Below are 20,106 nucleotides of genomic sequence, written 5' to 3' on the forward strand. Positions count from 1 at the left end.
GACGTGTTTCAATGTTTTTTTTTTATTTCTTTAAATACTGTTTGAATTTTTCTCAGGCCTAGTATGAGCTACTTGATAGTGGACACCTAAAGTATTAATTGGTTATTACTTTCTTATTAATTAGTTACCATACGGTTTCTTTTTTCACTGCTTCTCCATTAGATTGTGGATGACTTTTGTACAACTTTCAATGTTTTTTCCTTCACTAAAAATAATTCAATGGGTAATTTCTTATGATATTTTAACATACTAATTCATATGTTACTAATTTACTATTAGTTTTTTCTTATTATATTTTAAACTACCATTTGTGTTCTCATTATGTTAAGAGTATGAGTGTCTTCACTGCTTCTACCATTTGTGTCTCTTAGGAATTTTTTTTATAAAGTTTTACTTTTTAAGAAATTTTACCCTAATTTTTATGTCAAATTAACGAATAAACGACTAAAGTAAAACACAACAAATTAATTTATTGCGAAAAATTTTCGTTAAAGAATAATAAGTAAATTTAAATCTAGTTTTTTTTTTTTTTCAGAAGATAATGTGATGATATCGAACAGTACAGCGACGCCAAATGTTTGTGTGTGAGTGGAGGATCGTGTCATAGCTTGAGTTGAGTCTATAAAAACCGTTAACGAAAAGCAGAAGAATCGTTGGAATCACTGAACTGAAGAGGACGGTGCTGAGAGAGCGAGTTGAGAAGAATGGTGAAGAGAGAGGAGTTCCTCAGAGAGAATGACCACAACGAAGACGCTTCTGTCTCGCGCAACGACTTCCCTCCCAACTTCGTCTTCGGAGTTGCCACTTCTGCATACCAGGTTCCGGCCAATGCAGATTCTTTCTTCCATTTTTTATGTCAATTTCAGCAGCATTTTGTTGCCAAATGTGAATGCCTTGATTCTTCGTTTTACCTCTCTAATCCTATTAAGTTTATTCTGTTGATCTATTTTTTTACCAAAAGAAGAAAGAAGAAAGAGAAAAAGTTGTGTTGTTGTTATTGAACTTTCTGTATGTGGTAATGTAGTGAATCTAAACCATGATAGTCTAATGAAGAGTGCACAAGACCGTCTGTTAGATATTTATTCGATAATGTAATGTTTTGTTAGACTGTCTACCCTTTATTAGTTGTATTAGATAATGTTTTGTGTTATTTGTTTTAGAGGTTTTCTGTCATTTACTTTCCTTAGTTCTATAGATAGAGAATACCCCAGACTTTATGAGATGCTATTGTGTTGATATAAAGTTGCTTTCATTTATTCTTGTTTTTTGTGTTTTTTCTTACGATTCTTGCGAATCCAACAACCTTTTATTGTTTTTATTATTTAAAAAATTCGCTTCAAGATCTCTATTTTGGCTTTCTCTGGATTAGTGTTAGCGTTTGGGGTACCGTAAGAAGTTTATGTTGTAGTTTATTTAGCTTGATTATACTTTATTTTATTGTTTTTATATAGATCTATACGGTTCCAGTGCTTGGACACAATTTTTGGAGGAGAATACTTGGATTTTTATACTGTCAGTGAGTGTTCAACTTTGATGTGTTTGGTGATAAAAAAAACTTTGATGTGTTTTAACAACAATTTTACATAGCATCACTTAATTTGGATTTGCAAACATTTCCTGCACCTCATATAAATTCATCTTGTCATTTGAACTTCGAAATTCTTGGTCGTTTTAAACTTTGTAGTTCTTCCTTCTTCCGTTGAGGATACACTGCAGTGCTTAGTTTGTTCGATCTTTTTTACTCCTTTTTCTTTAAACACAGGCTTCCTCTAATTTCTGTTAAGCATATCCTAAATTTGGATTTGATCAAGAGGAATTTCTATGATAGCTATAGAGCCAAACTAGGTGACCATTTATTCAAAATAGCTTGTAATGTGTACTTATCATGAAAGACAAGGTAGTTAAGATAAAATATTCTATGATAGGGAGATCTTGGATCAATGTCTTTTGGCCAATTACTTGGAGAATGAAATATATTAAAATAAGTAATTTCATAGTTATAACTGACGGAAAAGTTGTTCAATTAGACATTAAACTACTTGTTAATTTATAGATAGAAGGTGGTTGCAAGGAGGGTGGTAGAGGTCCTAGCATATGGGATGCATTCTCACACATTGATGGTATGAGAACTTTTTTCTTGATATTAATAGATTGTGAAACTCTTCAATATCATTTTGTTAATGGCACCCCTTCATGCTTTCTTACTTGTTTGTCTATATTGTTTTATTAGGAAATATTATTGACAAAAGCAATGGCGATGTTGCAGTTGATCATTATCATCGGTACATGGTCAGTAACAGTTTTTTTTTTTTTTTTTTGACATTCATTTATTTCTTTTTATATATTGCTGTTGTCAATTTATTTTGGGCTAAACTACATTGCTCAAGCAATGTTTCTTCCTTGGAGACTGGCTTCTTCTCATGCATGCATCTTTTTTCTTTTTACCACTTCATTGATAATTCTACACCTGTTTTCTCTTCGAAGCCAAATACTTTTAGTTGGAAAGTCATTGTTCTATTTTTGCTTGAATATGGAGGAATATATGAAATTTTATTTAGGGTATCTTATAATTATTTCCATGAAGTATTAACTGCTGGTTTGCCTTATGCACACATTTTCAAATCTTAACATTCTGAATGTAATAATCGTAACAGGAAGATATTGATCTAATAGCCAAGTTGGGATTTGATGCTTACAGATTTTCAATTTCGTGGTCTCGTATTTTTCCTGGTATGTTATACTATCTATGAATTTTAAACGTTCTTTCTATACGGTTAGTAGTTTCATAAATCATTTTCGATGTCCCTGACGTCATGAATCCTGAGAGTTTATCTGTTTAAGCATTACTTAGTGAGTAGCTAATATATTCATCTTTTTGCTCCAAATATATGTTCACTGTTCACAAATGTTGACCAAAGGATTATTTATAGATTGAGAGGGAGGGGACTAGTTAGGAAAGCATGTTATGTGTGTCATTTCATAAGACGGAGTCACGGGTCAAGGAACTAAAGGCTCCTTGCGATCTATAGTGGATGCGAAGAGCGAACTTTTCCTTGTTTGAAGCCCTCCTAAACTAACACAACATTTTATGAGGAGAAGGAAATGTTTTTTTTTATGATTATAGTGCCAATGTGCCTTTTTAAAGCTACCATATCAACTAAAGATCCTAACTTACTCCACATGATGCATATTTTCAGTCCGTGTTTTTCTGTATTAGATGTCATCAAAAGCATAAATGAACTTATGAAAGTGCTGGTACAAGGATTCATTCATCTGACTTTGAATAGTTGAAGGGGCATTGGTGACCCCATATGGCATGACAAGAAATCCAGAGTCTCCATGGTTGGTTCAAATTTCACTTTTCTCCATGTTTGATGCTTAGCCACTCGTGACTATGAGTTTCTTCATCTCCAAGACCAAAGAATTTGTGGGGAAAACTCGTCTATTTATCTCACAGTAGACTATAGTTTGCTTATGCTGTGCCTGTGTTTAGTTAATTTATGCATGATCCTTGAGAAAGACACTTGTATATAGTGAATCAAATTCTTCAGTATTTGAAGGAAAGTTATATAATTATAGATATAAGGGGTTGATCCTATATAATCAAGAATATCTAAATTATGTGTTATTTTGAAATGTTTTTAATTTATTCCTTTATCATATATTTGTTAGTAGAGGATATCAAATATCTTCTATTTATTGTATTGATTCATTTTTCTCAATGTAAATAAAACTTCCATGTTGTCTCAGAAACACACTTCTCGCTCAATGTTACACTTTCTTTCTTACATTTTAACAACAAGTATGGGAAGAGGATTGGTATTTAGAAGAAAGGGTATTATCAATTGAAGTGTTTACAAATGTAGATAGAAGGTCCACCCAAGGGCATTTCATGGTTTTGGGAGTAAATTAGGTGATACAGAGAAATCAAAAAGTATGAAAACGAACTGACTTCACTAAATGAGTCAGAAGAATTTTATTTCTAACAATCATCTATTTTATAGGGGAAGAACTATCCTTAAACAAGAAAACTTTGAGGTACCGATAAAAGGAAAAGAATTGTTAAAGAAAAGATCAAATAAGATTATCAAATATTTCTGTGATTTACAATACTTCTGCTCAAGTTGGTAAATGAATATAAATCATTCCTTATGATACTTGCCTATAAACTTTTGGAATCTATCAGTAAGAAGCCCAATGGTGAAGACATTAGCCACTTGAAACCTTGTAGGAACTTGAGCAACAACTATAAGGTCACTGTCCTGTTTTTCTTTGATGAGATACTTCTCATTCTGAAAATGGTATTTGTGTTGTCTTATTAGTGTATATAGAAGCTAAGGATTCTTTGGATTTATCATTTTATTGTATTGTAATGGTTGTTTTGGTGTAGATGGCTTAGGAACCAAAATCAATGACGAAGGGATAACTTTTTATAACAACATTATAAATGCTCTTCTTGAAAGAGGTAAGATCTGCATGCAGCTACTTTACCTTATCTTTTTATCTATTAAAAAAGTTATATTAAGTTTCTATTTTTCAACAGGCATACAACCTTATGTAACTTTGTATCATTGGGATCTTCCTCTGCATCTTCATGAAACAATGGGAGGATGGTTAAATAAACAAATCATGTAGGTTTCATGTAATTGAGTTTTTATTTTACAGTCTGATTCTTTTTAAATAATCATAAAATTGATTTGTATTGTGCTTGAAAGTAGTAAAGTTTGAGATAGTAACCTATTTATGTGGAGCTGGAATGATTATGTTGATTGTATATATTTTATGACCATAAAGTAATAAGAATGAAAATGGACGCACATGACGAGTGTGCCAAATGAAAGTTTTATGTTCTGTTCTCATTTAAGCTAAAATTACAAAATCAAGTAGTCTCTATCTAGAACATTTTTTAGTTGACTCCTTTGGGCAATAAATCTAAGAGGATGCTCCATGTAGAGTTCATTAAGATTCCTATGGAAAAATGCATTCTTGATATCAAGTTGAAAAAATGTCATGTATGTACCTAATCATTAAGGACGGATGATGAGATTTTGATTAATAAAATAACATTTTGTCAGAATAATATCCCAAAAAGTGATGAGGAACATGACAATGAAGAAGAAACTAGTTGGAGTATTTTTAGTGAAATTGAAGATAATGTCATGGGATTCGGTCAAGCAAGTGACAAATAGTAAATTAAATGGTCAGTTAGGTACATAAAGAACACAGTCAGTAAGAGATGAAAGGGAATGGGTTGTGCCAATGTTGTAAGCTTGTGTTTATGAATCATTGACAAGGGTAATAGAGAATAAATGAACAAATTGTGAATAATACTAAGGGAAGAGAAAAAAGAATGATTACAAGATATATAACCGATTGGTCCAGAGTCAATGACCTAAGGCCCAAGGAATAACCTAAAGCCCAAGGAAGGAGATTGAGTGTGATGATTGGCTCTAAATTATGTTCAGCAAATGCTTTGTTGAAGAGCTCATTTAGATGACATCGTCCGATAGAAGAGAAGAGAAGACCGTCCACTTGAGACAGTCTAGTAGTGTTAACTAGTTAGATTGTCTAGTGCGTCTTGTTGTAATTGTCTTTAACAGTTTTCTTTTAATTTTTTTTTTCCTTTTTATTTTGGCTCTTGGATTTTATATAGCGACCATTAAGTGTATATATCGTACAATGTATCTTGTGAACTTTGTGTTAAAAAAAGTACACTCGAAAGGTTAATCTGAAAGAAAGAGATTTTTTATTTAATTGATTAATTTGAAACCGTACATCAACCTTTCTATATAGAGAACTCTAACTCTATAACATGGTATTGTTAGCTAGTATAATATGGTATTGTTAACTAGTATAATATGGCATTGGAACATTTAGACGTTAAGACAACTCTTCTACATGGTATCTTGGAGGAGACCGTTTACATGCAACAACCTGAAAGGTTTGTTGAAGACAAGGGATAAATGTGTCTCTTGAAGAAGTCATTGTTTGGCTTGAAACAAAGTTCGAGGTAGTGGTACAAGAGATTTGGTGATTTTTTAAGGCAAAAAGGGTTCCAAAGGAGCAATTATGATAGCTATGTCTACATGCTCAAAAGAGAAGTAAGCTTTTTGTTCTTCTTTCTCCTATATGTAGACGATATTCTAATAGCCAACTATAATAAAAATGAATTGAAGGAGCTCAAAGAAAAATTGAGCTCGAAGTTTGAAAGAAGGATCTAGGTCTTGCGAGGCACAAGATAGACATATAGATGGATCATACGGTTGGGACATTGTATCTATCTCAATAGGGATACTTGCAAAAGATGGTTGAGAGTTTTATGATGCATGAATCTAAACCTATGAGAATACCTTTAGAACATTATGCAAAGCTCTCAGTTACCCAAGCTCTTATTACAGAGGGAGATGAAGGCTACTTCATATTCTAATGGAGTAGGTAGTATCGTGTATGAGATGGTCTATAGCAGACCGGATCAGGCACATGTTCTTAGTGTAGTTAGCAGGTTCATGACAACCATGACAAGCTTATTGGGAGGCTTTGAAGTGAATGCTAAGATATCTAAATGGAACAACATTGTTTGGTCTAGTGTATAGGCATTCTACTAATAACATAACTACTATAGAGGGGTTTGTATATGCTAACTATGTAGGTTATGTTGGTACAAGAAATTCTATTTTTGGGTATGTTTACTACCCAAGCAGAGTATATTGTGCTTATACTTTGCTTACTGAGAGGGTGAAGGAGGCATTGTGATTGAAAGGGATGATGGGAGAACTAGGTATTGTGCAAGATTGTGTGACTATTCACTATGATAGTCAAAGTGCTATTCATCTAACTGATCATCAAATCTACCATCAGAGGACCTAATACATAGACGTTAGACTACACTTCGTGAGAGAGATTGTTGAGTTTGGGAAGGTTAGAATCTAGAAGATAGCCTTGAAGGAGAATCTTTCAAATGTGTTTACAAAGTCCTTGTCAAGATCGAAATTCAGACAATGTTTGGAGTAGATTAGTTTTCCATTGAGGAACAAGGAGATGATGAATGAAGTTCTTCCATGACCTAGAGTCAAGGTGAAGAATTGTGATGATTGGCTCCAAATCATGTTTAACAGATGCTCTGTTGAAGAGTTTAGTGAGACAATGACATTGTTTGATAGAAAGAAATGGAAGATCATCTACTAGAGACATTCTTGTTCTTTCGTTTTCTTGCTTGTTATTGTTGCAAACCCAATAGAGAGACAAGTGGATGATTTATCAGTGTGCTACCAAAGCAGTGTTATTAGCAATTTGGTGATTCTCACACCATTGGAGAAACTTGTCATATGTTGTAGAAATCATACAAGGTTGGTTAGCTGGAAATGCATGGGCGACAAATTGCAAATTAGTAGATGCATCAATAATATTGGTCGAACAAGGAGGTTTCTTGTGCAATGTCCAACACTTATCAATGGTATGGCCATTGTTGTGACAATGCGCCCATAATTAGTCCTCTGTGAGGCAAATGCAGCAGAGTCCCTAGTTGAAGAGATATGTTCTCCCAGTTTATTTTTAGGAGTACTGTCCAGAAGAGGAGGAATTCATAGTACACTGGTGATCCCAAAATCCAATCACGAGTAGTGGTATACTCTTGGGTAAGCCATACAATACAAGGCTAAAGTCATAAGAAGTGTATTGCGGTTCTCAAGTCCTTTACATTTCGTAGGTGGTAGGAACTAATGAAAATCATGTAAGGCAACGTGAATCTAACCAACCTAAGCAGACATAAGGCCATCAAATCATCATAGAGTAAGTACTATCAATAGGTCTTGGCAAATATTGTGCAAAGGTTTGGCATCGTTACTATAGAGAGCACATGCCTCTCTCCAAACTGATGTACACATCTCATGAGGACGAAAAATAGGTGAGTAACATGTGGGGTTTAGACTTGAGAACACTGCACAATTGAGTATCAATCTTTGTCCATTGTTTTTGTTCATTTGTTGGGATGTATTGAGATCGGATTTGTGACTCCACCCATGGAACGATCACCTGATTTCGGAAACCTAAGAGAAATAGTTAGACTTGTCCATCTTCTCAATACTAACAATATGGCTAGAAAAGATGAAGGAATCTGTTCTGGATGCATAGTTTGTACTGGAAACCATTTTTCAGAATCTGATGGAGCCAAAGCTACACAGGTATGCTTGCATGGAGTAGGCACATTTGGGTAGGGCTGGTTAGTCCTCAAGTGTTGCCCATGCACTGGCAAGGAAGTCATTTGTTTCTAGAGAGCACACACTTGAGGGTGAGTATGAGGTTAGGTGTTTTGGGTTGTGCTTTGTACAGACATGATCCCAACCTTGTGGGGTTGCTGGAGTAAAAATGTCATTGAAAAAGTCACTGAAATAATTAGTGAACCTTTGAAGGAACGAATGTTTAAAAAAAAAATCTCCGCACGCAAAACATGGGTTCGACGAGCCAACACAATTTTCAAGAGGTTATAGGTACTATGTCAAACGATAACAAAACGAGAAATTTAGCTAAAAACACGTGGATACGTATAGGTGATTTTTTAGAAAAAAAATAAATCAATACAATAAATAGAGGAGACTTCATACTTTTTCATATGAAAAATATAATCCTAGAAAAAATAATAAATCTCACTAATAATATAGATATGATCTTGATATGACGCTGATATCTGTAATTCTAAAGATATGATCCTGTGCATATAACAATGATTTCAAGAACATCTCTTTGATCTTGAAACATGTCTTCCCTATCTCTAGATTATCCTATATCTACTTCCTTTTTCTCTCACACAAATGAGATCCTAAAATTTGTTTCATGGAAGCAGCAAGTAGAGGGTGATCACGGGCTAAGAGCTCCTTAAATTTATTGTCATTCCCTCCATTCCACACAGTCTTTCTCCGAGCATAATCACAACTTTGATACTGTTAATCCACTATATTCGGTATGGGAGCAACATGACTCCTTGCTCTTCGAATGTCTTTCTAAAAAATTTATGAAACAATGTCACCTTAAGTGGTTTACCACTTTCATTCTTGGCAAGTTTGGCAGGGTATTTCTGAGTTCTTCCTCTCCCGTACGAATGCTAAATTGAGATATCCTCTGAGTTAAAATCAATCATCATTGCTGAATGTCTTGCTAAATAAATATGCTAGTGGCCTTGAATACCTAATACTGTTTTTGACCCATTATTCTCTTATAAAGCCCAGGATTGATTTTCAATATCTATTATTGAATGGTGTGGTTCTGATGTGGCTCTTGCCAGAGAGTATTTTGCTGTTTATGCAGACACTTGCTTTGCAAGTTTTGGTGATAGAGTGAAGAACTGGATGACTATTAATGAGCCACTTCAAACTGCGGTCAATGGATATGATACTGCAATTTTTGCTCCAGGAAGATGTCAGAATACTCGTATAGAGCCCTATTTGGCAGCACATCATCAGATTTTAGCTCATGCAGCAGCTGTTTCCATATACCGAAACAAGTACAAGGTGCAGGGCTGTACTCATTTATTTACTCGAAAATTGTATTTTACAAGTTGGATTACTTTTATTTTGTGCACTATTTATTTTATTTTGATGCTTTCCCCACCCTCCCCTGTGTATTTTATTGATCTTCATTTATTTGCCTATTTTTCTATTTTGCAAACTTGATTTTCTGTATTCAAATTATCTGCATATGGTCTGATCTAATAAAACATTAGTAGAAACCATAGAGAAAAAATGTTGGAGTGAAAAGGTGGATTTTGGTGGAGATCAGTGTAGTTGATCGATCCATATATCCAAATTATCCGTGAATTTTGTTCATCAATAATTTAATGCTCTGACCACACTAAAAAATAAAATTTTATTCTTTTTAGTTTTTGATGATCTAGGAAAAACAAGGGGGACAAGTGGGCATCGTGGTAGATTGTGAATGGGCAGAGGCTAACTCTGATAAGATTGAAGATAAATCTGCTGCTGCAAGGCGCCTGGATTTTCAGATTGGATGGTAGTTCCTTGTGCATTTGTTTCATATTATTATGTGGTTTAATTACACACTTTACTTCCTTAAATTTAGGTTGAATCCGAATTTGATCCCTCAAATTAAAAATTTCAGTTCAATTCCTTAAATTTGAAAAAAAAAAAAAAGTGATTTTAGTTCCTTAACAATAAATTTGAAGTATTAAAAATTAGTTTGGAAGGTGAGATTTGCAACCACACATATATACTTTAAATTAATATGTTAAAGGGTGGGATTTAAGCCTAACTCAAGTCCCACAAACCGGCTTGTAAGGTGAGGTTTGCACCCCATTTATATATTGTGAATTGACCTTATTTCTAGTCGATGTGGGACTTCCAACAAAGACTAAAAATAAAATTTATCCTGATTTCATAGACTGAATATCTTCAATTTTTTATCCAGTTCTATCGACTAGTATCAAGGACTCCAATTTAGGTGTTGTGTGTGCTGGGAAGCACCGCATATGGTTATCAAGAATATGAAAGGAAGACTCAACTCAATTGAGAAAATTATAGTTAGCAAATCGTGCAGCAATAACCCAAATATTTTTAGCCCTTTTTTTCGGAACGAGTTAAATGGTTTGAATGTTCTAAGGATGTCCAGTATATTGGGTTCCACTCAGTGCCTGTGCCACAATATAGCACAAAGCTAAAAGTTCGGCTTCTTCCATTTTTAGTGTTTTTTATGACACTTTGTTGATATTGTTTTTTAAATGATCATAATAACCTTGACCAACAAACTAGAGTACACGGTAGACTAGATAAATAATTTTGGCCATTGAGTTTTTTGGTTTGTGGTTTATTTTTCCCTTTTTTCAGTTTCCTGCCATTTAAGATGAAATTAGCTCCTCTAATTCCGGACCGTGTACAGCTGTTTACTTGTATATACCTCTGCCTTATAATCAATCATTGATGGTGGAATACAATCGTTTTCTACAGAAAGCTTTTGCTGTTATAGCCTCCAACCGCTACTCACTTTACAGAAAATTTATTTCAATGGAGCACCACCATTAGAATTCCTTATCATAATCTTATAAACTGTTGAGCTTATTCAGCTCAAGGTCTTGATTTGAAACTTTTCCTTTGTGTTTTCAACTTAACGCCACAAAGTTAATGAAGACAAATCTATATCCATTTTTTCTTTGACCCTGATGCACACCGCAAATTAAAGATAAATGAAAACTGAAGAGAACAACACAAAGTAGGATATGAGGCTTGCATAGGTTTGCTGGTGAAGTCACATATCTAGCCTTGGTATGAGATGCATGCTTGTGCTAAAATATGATTTTAACCCAGGTACTTGCATCCACTATATTTCGGAGACTATCCTGAGTCTATGCGTGAACGACTTGGAGACCAGCTTCCCAAGTTCTCTGACGAGGATAAGAAACTTCTCTTGAATAAACTGGACTTTATTGGTCTAAATCACTATACATCAAGGTTTATTTCTCACGTGACAGAAAACGCTGGAGGAAACTACTACTACAAGGTGCAGGAAGCAAAAAGGACTGGTAATAATTGGAAAATTTTCTCATTTTCTAAAATATCTTCCAGAATGAATTCTCCTTGACATGTGTGCTTCCTGTCATTAGTGGAATGGGAAGGTGGCGAGACCATAGGTGAGAAGGTATGTATTGTCCCTCATTCAATGTGCTTTTTGTAAGATTAAAATGGATAACATCCAAGAACAAAATGATCCAAATGAATTTAAAACACTGATAAAGACTAACTTGTTGACGACGTAATCAAAATCGGTGGAAAATTTAGAGTTTTCAATTGTTGAATACGTAATCAACATCCATGAAATTTTCAGAGTTTTCAATTGGAAAACCCAGAGGACTATTGACAATGAGTGTGTGTGACAGTGAAGGGGCCTAGCCTTGCTATTTCTTAACCCCAGACACCCCTCATTAGGGGCCTAGTGGTTAGTTAGGCTCACACTCTTTCTCCAACTAATAAGAATTAGGTGTCTAAAACTTGTGAACAATTAATCCCATTGTTGGTGGGCTTAACTATCATCAAATATATAATACTATTAGCCTGTATTTAGAAAAACAAAATATTGCTTTTTATTGTGTAACAGGCAGCATCAGAGTGGCTTTATGTTGTTCCCTGGGGTATACGGAAGGTTCTCAATTACGTATCACAAAATTATGCTACTCCCATATTTGTCACAGAGAACGGTACGTAACTATACTTATCCTTCCTATAAATTTGCCAAGAAAAAGATATATAAACAACTAATTAGAAAATGCCAAGAAGGCATCAATGGCCTTGTTTGGCTAAATTCCTGTATTGAATCTTTGACTATATGGCGGCAATTAAGAATTGTTTGATGCACACAGATATACATGTGCACGAGTACATTATAAAATCGTTCTCTTCTATCTGAGGCCGGAATTTTCTTTGGCAGGTATGGATGACGAAGATAGTGATACCTTGCCGCTACATGAGATGCTAGATGACAAACTTAGAGTTCGCTATTTCAAGGGATATCTTGCATCAGTTGCTCGGGCTATAAAGTGAGTTTGCCACTTTCGACATACTTATATCCTATATTTTCTTTGAAATCAACACAAGGACCAAACTTGACCTTGTTTATGATTTGAATCCACAGGGATGGAGTAGATGTGAGAGGCTACTTTGCGTGGTCTTTACTGGACAACTTTGAATGGGCTCAAGGTTATACCAAACGCTTTGGATTGGTGTATGTAGACTATCAAAATGGACTCAGCAGACACCCCAAGTCATCTGCGTATTGGTTTTCACGGTTTCTGAAAGCTGGTGAAAACAAGAATGGTAAAGAACAGTAATTGACTTTCTTCACTGCCTCTTGCTACCTACAAGGAATTCAATAAAATATGAACAAATTCCACCCATATCACTAGTTGGAAGCTTTGTGTGTTATGTAATGTCATTTCTCTACATTTTCATTTTTTCTGACTATCCAACTTCATTACCAAGTTTGTGAAAACCCTCTTATTTTTATATTTATTTGTCTTGCTTTTTATGTGACTGTTGCAAGTAGAGATGTTACCATAAAACTAAACTAAACCACTATCTCAGTTATAATTCACTTCAAGTAGTTATATTTAAGAATTCAATTTTTAAAAATTTAAATTAATAAAATTATTTTAAAAAATTAAGTGTTTTTTATACAATTGAAATTCAGTTCAGTATATTAATTTGGTTAAGTGTAATTTTTTTAACAACCCTAATTGGAGCTTAAATTCGATTCCTGTGTGGACCCACTTCGGTGCATACCAAAAAGAAATAAAACACATGCCGCACGCACGTAACCAATTTGGATTATAATATAAGTATGTTATCGAGTTAGGTTGGGTTGGTTTTTGTTAAAAATATAAAAATCATAAGTGGTTTAGTTTGGTTTGACCTTAAAAAAAGAAATATTGAATCAAACCAAACTAATTTTTTACAATTTGATTTAGATAAAGTTATTATACGAATTTTATTAGCATATATGAATTTGAGTTTATATTTTTTATAAAATAGTTTAATGTTATATCATGATAAATAATTGTACTATCTATTTTTATAATGATTAAACATTGTGTATATTATTAAACAATATGTATCGACAATTTTTTCTTTCTTTTTTATTGGGAAAGGAAAAATAAAATATAAAAATACTCTTTGTTTTTACAAAGGTGAAATAAATAACAAAGGCGTTTGTGTTGTATTTATACATTAATATAAATACTAGATAATTTTCAGGGTTTGTCTCAATTTTTTTTTATTTTACTTTAGCACTTTTTCCATCTAAGATTAATAATGAAACTCTCACTTTTTCTGTGATAACCATATTATATCACTCTTCATAACTTTATAATCATGAATCAGGTTAGATATATTAAGTTTTTCTCTTGCATACACAACTATACCATGTGGTTGAAATAATAAGTAATACAGTAATATCTAAATAACTAATTTCGGTTAAATCAAATGGAACCGCTGGGTTTTGAAAGAAAATATTCAAATCAGTCCAAAAAACATTCAGTTTTAATTTATTATCAGTTTTGTGTGTTGATTTTGTTTATTTTTCTTAGATGGGTTCAGTTCCCCTAGATTAAACCTTAAAAATATAGTTTCAATTTATCATCATTATCCACATCAAAATTTATTAAATGTAACATCTATAAATGGAATTCATAATTATTATTCATATAATATTTAAATATAAGTCGTGTCAATCAACATTTCTTCCACACAAGACACAAGGAATACTCATTCGTTTTGAATGTCCACACGATATTTCAACTATATTATCCTTAGATTGATGTTCATTAATCATTCTAAACATAAATAAGGAAAATTACATGTTTTGGGATTAATAACAATTTACATCATGTAAGTCAAATATTAAGTAATTCAAAAGCAGAGATGATTGATATTAGATAGTGAAAGGTGGACACTTAATAAACACTAAAGGATGTCTAATATTTCTCTACCAAAACATACTTAAAACTTTAAACCATGGAAAATATTGTATTGGAATATGAAGAAAATTTATGGAACCAAAATTGGATTTAAGAGTTTTTTAACAAGGAGAAGAAGCCATGGAATATCTCCCTTTTCACCACACACACCCGATTATATAGAGGAAAGTGTTGAAATGTAAAAATCAATAGACTTTTGGACTTAATTAACCTATGGACAAAATTTTCTACAAACTGAAATACTTACTCCACAATGATATATTTCTTTCTTTACAAGTCAATTCCATCTTCGACAAAAAAAAAATGTCTTTTTCTTTTTTAAAATCTTCACAAAAAAAAAGTTAAAGCAGATTGTAAAATACTAGTCCTTCTACCCGTGCAATGCACGAGTTTTTTTTATATGTAATAATTGTGGTAATAGCAATTGGTTTTTGAATATTTAATAATCTATATGATGAGAATCTAATGTTTTAAAAAGATGTTGAAGTTTATCAAAAGAATAGATCAATTTAGAATGTAATTAAAGTGGTATGTCAAGTTAATATTTGATTTCATTGAATACTATCGTCAACCACCAACAACAAAAATATGACTAATACACTACTTTGTTAATATAAGAATAAAAAAAGAATAAATTACATACCTAGAATGTATCCTTTGGTATTGAAGTTCATAAATTCGTTTTGTACAGAATTTCCTTTTGTACATAATGACTTCTTTGTTCAACTTTTTCTGTACCATGATTTTCCTACATGGCAGAAAATAACATAAATCAATTGATATATATTTATAACAGTTTTGAAATGAAAAAAAAAAATTAGAAATGACATACCTATAATTGATTTCTTTTCAAAGAGTTTCAAAAATTTCTTTGTACACAACGTTTTTAGTTGTGTTTGTTACCTTTCCATCTTCATCCAATATAAGTATTTTCAATCCTCTTTTGGTTTTGACTCTAGAAATAGCAACATATAGTTGGCCATGTGTGAATACAGGTTGTGGAAGATAAAGGCCGACTCTAGAAAGTGTTTGTCCTTGACTTTTGTTAATCGTCATTGCAAAGCATAAAGATATTGAAAACTGTCTTCTTTGAAATTTGAAAGGCAACCCTGAATCAGATGGCACTAAATCCATTCTTGGTATAAAAATCCTGTCACCAATGTTTTTTCCAGTAATTACAGTTGCACATATTACATTCTTGCCTAAATGGTTGACTTGCAATCTTGTGCCATTGCATAGACCTTTCGCTTGATCAATGTTTCTCAAGAGCATAATTTGAACACCTGTTTTCAACTTCAGTTTATGATTTGGTATCCCTGAACATTTGATATCATTTAAAAATTCATATGTAAACCATTCAGATTGCACTTCATCTTGTTCATCAGATTGGCAAGGTGTATCTGAACTTAAATAAGTCACCTCTTCACCACCAATTAAAGACAACATGAAATCATTTACTTTCTCTACAGAATCATTTGTTGGGCACAAAATTGCTCCATCATCAAAATAATTAGGATTCAACATGTTAACCACAAATTGAGGATAGACAAATTCAACCAATGCCAATAAAGGTAAATCTGTGTTTGTAATCAGGATCTGTTCTGGAATTTCAACCATGCACTCACCATTCTCATTTAGATCCATTTTCCCATCTCCAATCTTCAATATCCAATCAGCAAATTCTTGAATATCATTGGCTGTTTCAGTATTTGATGTAGTACTTAATCTCATGTTCTTGGATAACTTTAGCACTTTACAACAATTCCATAACTCTGAATAGTTGATTGATGATTTTATGATATCAAACCTAGATCCTTTTTTGATAACTGGTAGAATTTGTCTAAAGTCACCTCCTAACACAACTGCTTTGCCACCAAATGGTTTGTCTTTATTGGCATAATCAACATTTCGCATAATATCTCTTAGTGTTCTATCAAATGCCTCAAAGCACATTCTATTCATCATTGGTGCTTCATCCCAAATAATCAAACTGGTTGCCATAAGAAGTTTTGCCCTGAGACTATCTTGTGCTATGTTGCAAGTTGATGCATCATTAATTAACAGTGGGATGCAAAAGGTAGAGTGTGCTATTTTTCCACCAGGAAGTAATAAAGAAGTAATTCCACTTGATGCTACGTTCAAAACAATCATGCCCTTGCTTCTTAGACCAGCCGACAATGTCTTCCACATAAAAGTCTTACCTGTACCACCATAGCCATATAAGAAAAAGAATCCTCCCTTCTTTGAAAGAACAACTGTCATGATATCCTGATATACATGAATTTGTTCATCATTCAGTGCTTTAAACAAATTGTCATGTTCTTTCGCCATGTCTTGTTTATTATATTGCAGCTCATCAACAATAAATATATTATTGAATGTATGTACATCTGAAAGATCAAGTTGAGGTAATGAAGGATAATCTTTCAAACTTCTACCATTTGACATTAGCATTTTCTCTATTTCCAGCAGACATAGTTTTTGTAATTCAGCATTCTGAATTTGAAGACCTGCAATAAGTAAATAATACAATTAAAATATATATGTATAGCAAATTAAAAAAAAAATATAAAATACCTGGTAAGTTCATCTCCTTCCTTTTTTGGTACAAAATTCCATCACATAAGATATTCCAAGTAGAATTCCAAACTATATCTGGTTTAGAAATTGTATTCATCGACAACAAAGTAACAAATAATCTTCTAAGTTGATACCCAGAAGCAAATTCACTTGCTTCTTTGATTGCATCAATATATTCTTTGTCGTCAGCCAACAATCCCAAAACATAGCAAGCTTCTTGGTATGTTTCATAATACTTTCCATCAATTGTCTTAATGCTTTCATAATCAATACAACCTTTTTGAATGGTCAGTAATATCCTCAAATAATAAAGTTCTCCAGACCCATGAGGAATATAAGTAAGTCTACCAATGTTGTAGCCTTTCTTCCTTGGTTTCCATTCTTTTTCTTTGGCAAACCACACAAATTTGCTTGGAAATTCTGAATAAGTCAATTGTTTTCCTTCCTCATAAACTTTGTTAGCCTCAAACCAAGCTAGAAATATTGTGTTAGCATTTTTGTATCTGTTGAAGACCACATTAATATCATCATCATCTTTAAACAAAGCTGATTATTGGCCAGGAAGATGAAAGGTCAATCTCTGAACAGGAGGCCATCTGTGATGGATGTCAAAAGCAAATATTCTCCAAGCAGCTTCACATGGTGATAGATACCTACAATCGTAATACCTTTTGATCTCATCAATAATGGTTGATTTTTCAGACTGTGCAGAGTTGTTGCTTATTTTAAGAGTAGCTCTGTCGGGACCTTTGTTCACATATTTGAACAAATATTTTATTGAATTGGTCTTGTTGCAATACTCTGTATTGACGTGTGCTTGATACCTCATTAGAAGTAGTGGATTGTAAGGAACAACACTTCTATTGTCCAGCTTAATTCCATTCTTCTCAACAAATCTACCATTATCAAGTCTTCTATAGCATGGATATCCTTCTTCATCAATTGAAGTCGAAGATGTGAATTTTTTTGGATAAAATTTAGAACATCTTCTTTCCTTCATGCAAGGTGAATTATGTCTTGCAGGTCCGCATGGTCCATGAATCATGTAAGTTGAGACAACTTTTTCCAATTTGGGGTACAAATCAGCATTTGGTAATTCAGCTGATATTACTTTATCAATATCAGTTGAATTCTTCAACTTGCTTTCTCCATCCAACCATAAAAGTATATGTGCATGAGGTAAACCTCTTTTTTGGAATTCTACTGTGTACATTCCTACATATATAAATAAAAAATAAATATAGTTGTCAGAATTAAATTTAATAAAAATTTATATAATGTATATTACTTCATATATAACATACCTGCATTGCTTTTCCAAAGAAGTCCTTTTTCTTAAAATCTGTCATCATTTCATCCAGCTTCATTTTGAACACTCTACATACAATATCAGGTCTATCCGAAGCTGATAAGCCTTTTGCTAATACAAATTCTTTTATTTCACTCCAATTCACATTGCATGTTATAGTAATGAACAAATCCGGATATCCAATTTTTTTACAAATTGCCATAGCATCTTGACAATTGTTGAATATGTATCTGGTACCACCAGTGAAAGAAGCAGGCAAGACAATACGTCTTCCAATTAAAGAAGAATCTGTCTCTCCTCTATTAACAGCTTCTTGTAATCCATTAAGAATATCACATCGAATTAACTTCTGATTAGCTCTGATGAATGACAACCTTTGGGCTTCAACCATTGTATAGCAATCGACCAGAAACTGTTGGAACAATCTGCATGCATTCACAATATTTCCTGCTTCTACAACTCTTTGTTGTATTCTAAAGGCAATAAATTCTCGCAAAGAAATTCTAACTCTTACCCTGAATTTTGTTTTTGAATGAGATTCTCTTATTGGGATATCCTCTTGATAACCATCTTCTCCATATGGAAACATGAGAGGATATTGCAGTGGAATGAAAGCTGTGTGAGTTTCGTGCAGTCTGGTTAATTCACCAGAACATTTTTTTACCACTATATCTCTGCCTACATCCATATTGCCAAAATCACCAACTATAAGTGCAGCTATTTCATCACATTAAGGTGTATTGTAGACTCTAGGGTCTTTGTTTCTGCCTCTAAATAGTCTTAGCGTGAAATCTGATTCCATATGTTCTAGTGACAAATCTCTTACTCTTCTAAAAGATTTCGCAAGAACATTGTGATTGTCAATCATTTCAATCAAATCAACAACCAATGATTCATCTATAACAGATTCCTTGGTGTTTGAACTAAAAAATAATAAAGAGAATACATGTCAACACATGTATTTAAATATTTCATATAATCAAATTAGTTAATATATTCACTGACCTGAAATGCTTGACTCTGTTAGTCATTTCATTTTCGGTATCATATATGTACAGCTGTGCAAACTTTGGCTTTGATCCATGCTCTGGCAATAAACTGCCAATACGGTGATAGTTCTGTCCATTCAGAATAAATTGTGGTGGAGCAGAACCATTGTTCATTGAATTATCAATTTTACCACCAATTGAAGTAAATGAAAACATGCTATTGTATAATCTTATGTTTTATAGAAATGATTTGCTTCTCTGATCTTCACCATTTAACAAACCTTCAAGAAGATTAGGTGGTCTTTTTAATAGTGGAATTTGGACTTTCCCTTTTGACAACACAATGAGAATTCAACTTCCTTTGAGGTGTTACATTTTTTTGCTCTTTCTTCATACCAAAGTTGAGCTTTACAGTATTGGCATTCCAAGCAAGGTTCTCCAATATTGAGTAGTTCTGAACATCATTACAAAACAGTAGCATCAAAATGCGTATATTTTAATCTGCAGTTATATACAATTGTGTTGGAGATTATGTACCTTGTAACTCTCCTTTGCAATACAATTCGTTTGTAGTTGTAGTACTTGTAGTATATTCTTGAATATTAGTAAGATGAAAATTAATTAATGATTTTAAAGAAATTTATATTAACATCAATAAGTTTAATATCTGAATTACCATCATCTCTTATCGTTGCTGAATCATCATTTGTTGTGTCTGAAGAATTATGTTGTGTTGTTGTTTCATCATCAAGATTGAA

General features: G+C 33.0%; 2 protein-coding genes across 2 annotated transcripts; one reads left to right on the forward strand and one right to left on the reverse strand.

Moving 5' to 3' along the window:
• Positions 1–585: 585 nt before the first annotated feature.
• BGLU42 (beta glucosidase 42) lies at positions 586–13,023 on the forward strand. The gene is made up of 13 exons (XM_028072723.2): positions 586–818; positions 2,054–2,120; positions 2,231–2,289; positions 2,655–2,730; positions 4,391–4,465; positions 4,544–4,631; positions 9,278–9,503; positions 9,887–10,002; positions 11,310–11,524; positions 11,606–11,640; positions 12,097–12,196; positions 12,427–12,535; positions 12,631–13,023. Exons 1-13 carry the CDS (start codon positions 705–707, stop codon positions 12,824–12,826), a joined length of 1,476 nt encoding a protein of 491 aa, XP_027928524.1. The 5' UTR covers positions 586–704; the 3' UTR covers positions 12,827–13,023.
• A 2,561-nt stretch (positions 13,024–15,584) lies between these two features.
• On the reverse strand, positions 15,585–19,522 carry LOC114187450 (uncharacterized). The gene is made up of 7 exons (XM_085665524.1): positions 19,365–19,522; positions 19,128–19,282; positions 18,355–19,037; positions 17,719–18,188; positions 17,048–17,553; positions 15,665–16,980; positions 15,585–15,620 (listed from the first exon to the last, which is right to left on the reverse strand). Exons 1-7 carry the CDS (start codon positions 19,520–19,522, stop codon positions 15,585–15,587), a joined length of 3,324 nt encoding a protein of 1,107 aa, XP_085521650.1.
• Positions 19,523–20,106: the final 584 nt, after the last annotated feature.

This window comes from Vigna unguiculata, chromosome 1, assembly GCF_037176805.1.
Source record: "Vigna unguiculata cultivar grain cowpea cultivar isolate G323 ecotype 2 chromosome 1, ASM3717680v1, whole genome shotgun sequence".
In the NCBI taxonomy this organism is placed as follows: domain Eukaryota; kingdom Viridiplantae; phylum Streptophyta; class Magnoliopsida; order Fabales; family Fabaceae; genus Vigna; species Vigna unguiculata.

Excerpts from the sequence above, each read along its gene's own strand:
- LOC114187450 (XM_085665524.1), bottom strand. The coding sequence starts at position 19,522 with ATGAACAATGGTTCTGCTCCACCACAATTTATTCTGAATGGACAGAAC. Across the intron at positions 17,554-17,718 it reads ATTATTGATGAGATCAAAAG|ATACAAAAATGCTAACACAA; the intron begins GTATTACGATTG and ends GGTCTTCAACAG. Across the intron at positions 16,981-17,047 it reads GAAGGAGATGAACTTACCAG|GTCTTCAAATTCAGAATGCT; the intron begins GTATTTTATATT and ends TACTTATTGCAG.
- BGLU42 (XM_028072723.2), top strand. The coding sequence starts at position 705 with ATGGTGAAGAGAGAGGAGTTCCTCAGAGAGAATGACCACAACGAAGAC. Across the intron at positions 11,525-11,605 it reads GCAGGAAGCAAAAAGGACTG|TGGAATGGGAAGGTGGCGAG; the intron begins GTAATAATTGGA and ends TCCTGTCATTAG. Across the intron at positions 12,197-12,426 it reads CATATTTGTCACAGAGAACG|GTATGGATGACGAAGATAGT; the intron begins GTACGTAACTAT and ends TTTCTTTGGCAG.